The sequence below is a fragment of the Asparagus officinalis genome, chromosome 3 (assembly GCF_001876935.1).
Source record: "Asparagus officinalis chromosome 3, Aspof.V1, whole genome shotgun sequence".
NCBI classification, from domain to species: Eukaryota; Viridiplantae; Streptophyta; class Magnoliopsida; order Asparagales; family Asparagaceae; genus Asparagus; species Asparagus officinalis.
Genome location: NC_033796.1, coordinates 31,628,650 through 31,629,724, shown reverse-complemented (window position 1 = coordinate 31,629,724; position 1,075 = coordinate 31,628,650). Strand labels below are relative to the sequence as shown.

Sequence of the window (1,075 nt, the reverse complement as noted above, 5' to 3'; positions counted from 1 at the left end):
CGTCTGCGTTGTATTGCCAGACGGAATATCTTAAGACGGTTTATACCGTCTGTAAATAACGTCTGCAATACTTCATCTACAGACGGAAATGCTCCGTCTGGATAAGTCTCGCTGCGATAAATATTGCGGGACGGTTTTTCCGTCGAGATGTTCATAGCATTCCAGACTATTTTTCCAGACGGAAAAACCGATCTGGGATGTTCAAGGCAATCCCAGTTGGCGCTGCCATGCTTTTTTAACATACTTCATTAACGCCTGTAAATCCAATTAAAAAATAACAAACCAACTAATAGAAATTGAACATAATATCTCAAATCAACAATTGTTGCCATATATGTCGCCAATAACATACATATATTTCTTGCCTCAAATCAACATACCAGTCCCAATAACATACATTGCCTCAAATCAATAACATACATATTATTTCTTGTCTTTTCATACACAGCATACCCCTTCACAATTAAAACACAGCAATTCCAACAAATGTTCATACATATTACTCTCTCTTACATATAAATTGTCTTATTTCCCCCCATTCCCATACTTATACTTCATCGCGATAACACCACATCTGTGAATCAAATAATAATGCCAATCACAATATCACAAGTATAATACAACACCTGTGATACAATGAATTCAACAGAAACACTGTCTACAAATGAATCAAAACAAGAGATAAGCAAATCATCACATGTAGTTTATTATGTGGATCCCCAAACACAGTCCATGTATGAAAATTTTGGACTGTGTTTAATGCATATATTAAAATCCTTGTTTATGTAACTGCTTCTTTCATACATTAAAATCCAAAAGATTGTAACCGGAATATTCATTGTGCATACCAACCAAATAGTGTATAAATAGTGTGAAGCAATTATCAACTCCAAACAAGTTTGCAAATGGCATGTTTCTTCAACACCGATAACGACGTACACGGACTAATAAAAGGAAAGAAAGGAGCAGTTTAGGTTTCCGTGGTTCTGTTTTGGGCTTTTAGTACATTTATTTTTCGTAGCTGTCATTAGCTTCCTTCAAAAGTTCAAAATATACTAAATAAAGACTGATGTTC

General features: G+C 34.9%; 1 protein-coding gene across 1 annotated transcript in view; it reads right to left on the bottom strand.

Moving 5' to 3' along the window:
* The window catches only part of LOC109834891, a 3,963-nt gene continuing 3,089 nt past the window's right edge, over positions 202-1,075 (bottom strand). The window contains exons 7-8 of the mRNA XM_020402909.1: positions 381-455; positions 202-255 (exon numbers count right to left, since the gene is read on the bottom strand). Of these exons, the coding sequence (XP_020258498.1) occupies positions 202-255; positions 381-455 (129 nt within the window). The remainder of the gene's footprint in view (positions 256-380; positions 456-1,075) is intronic.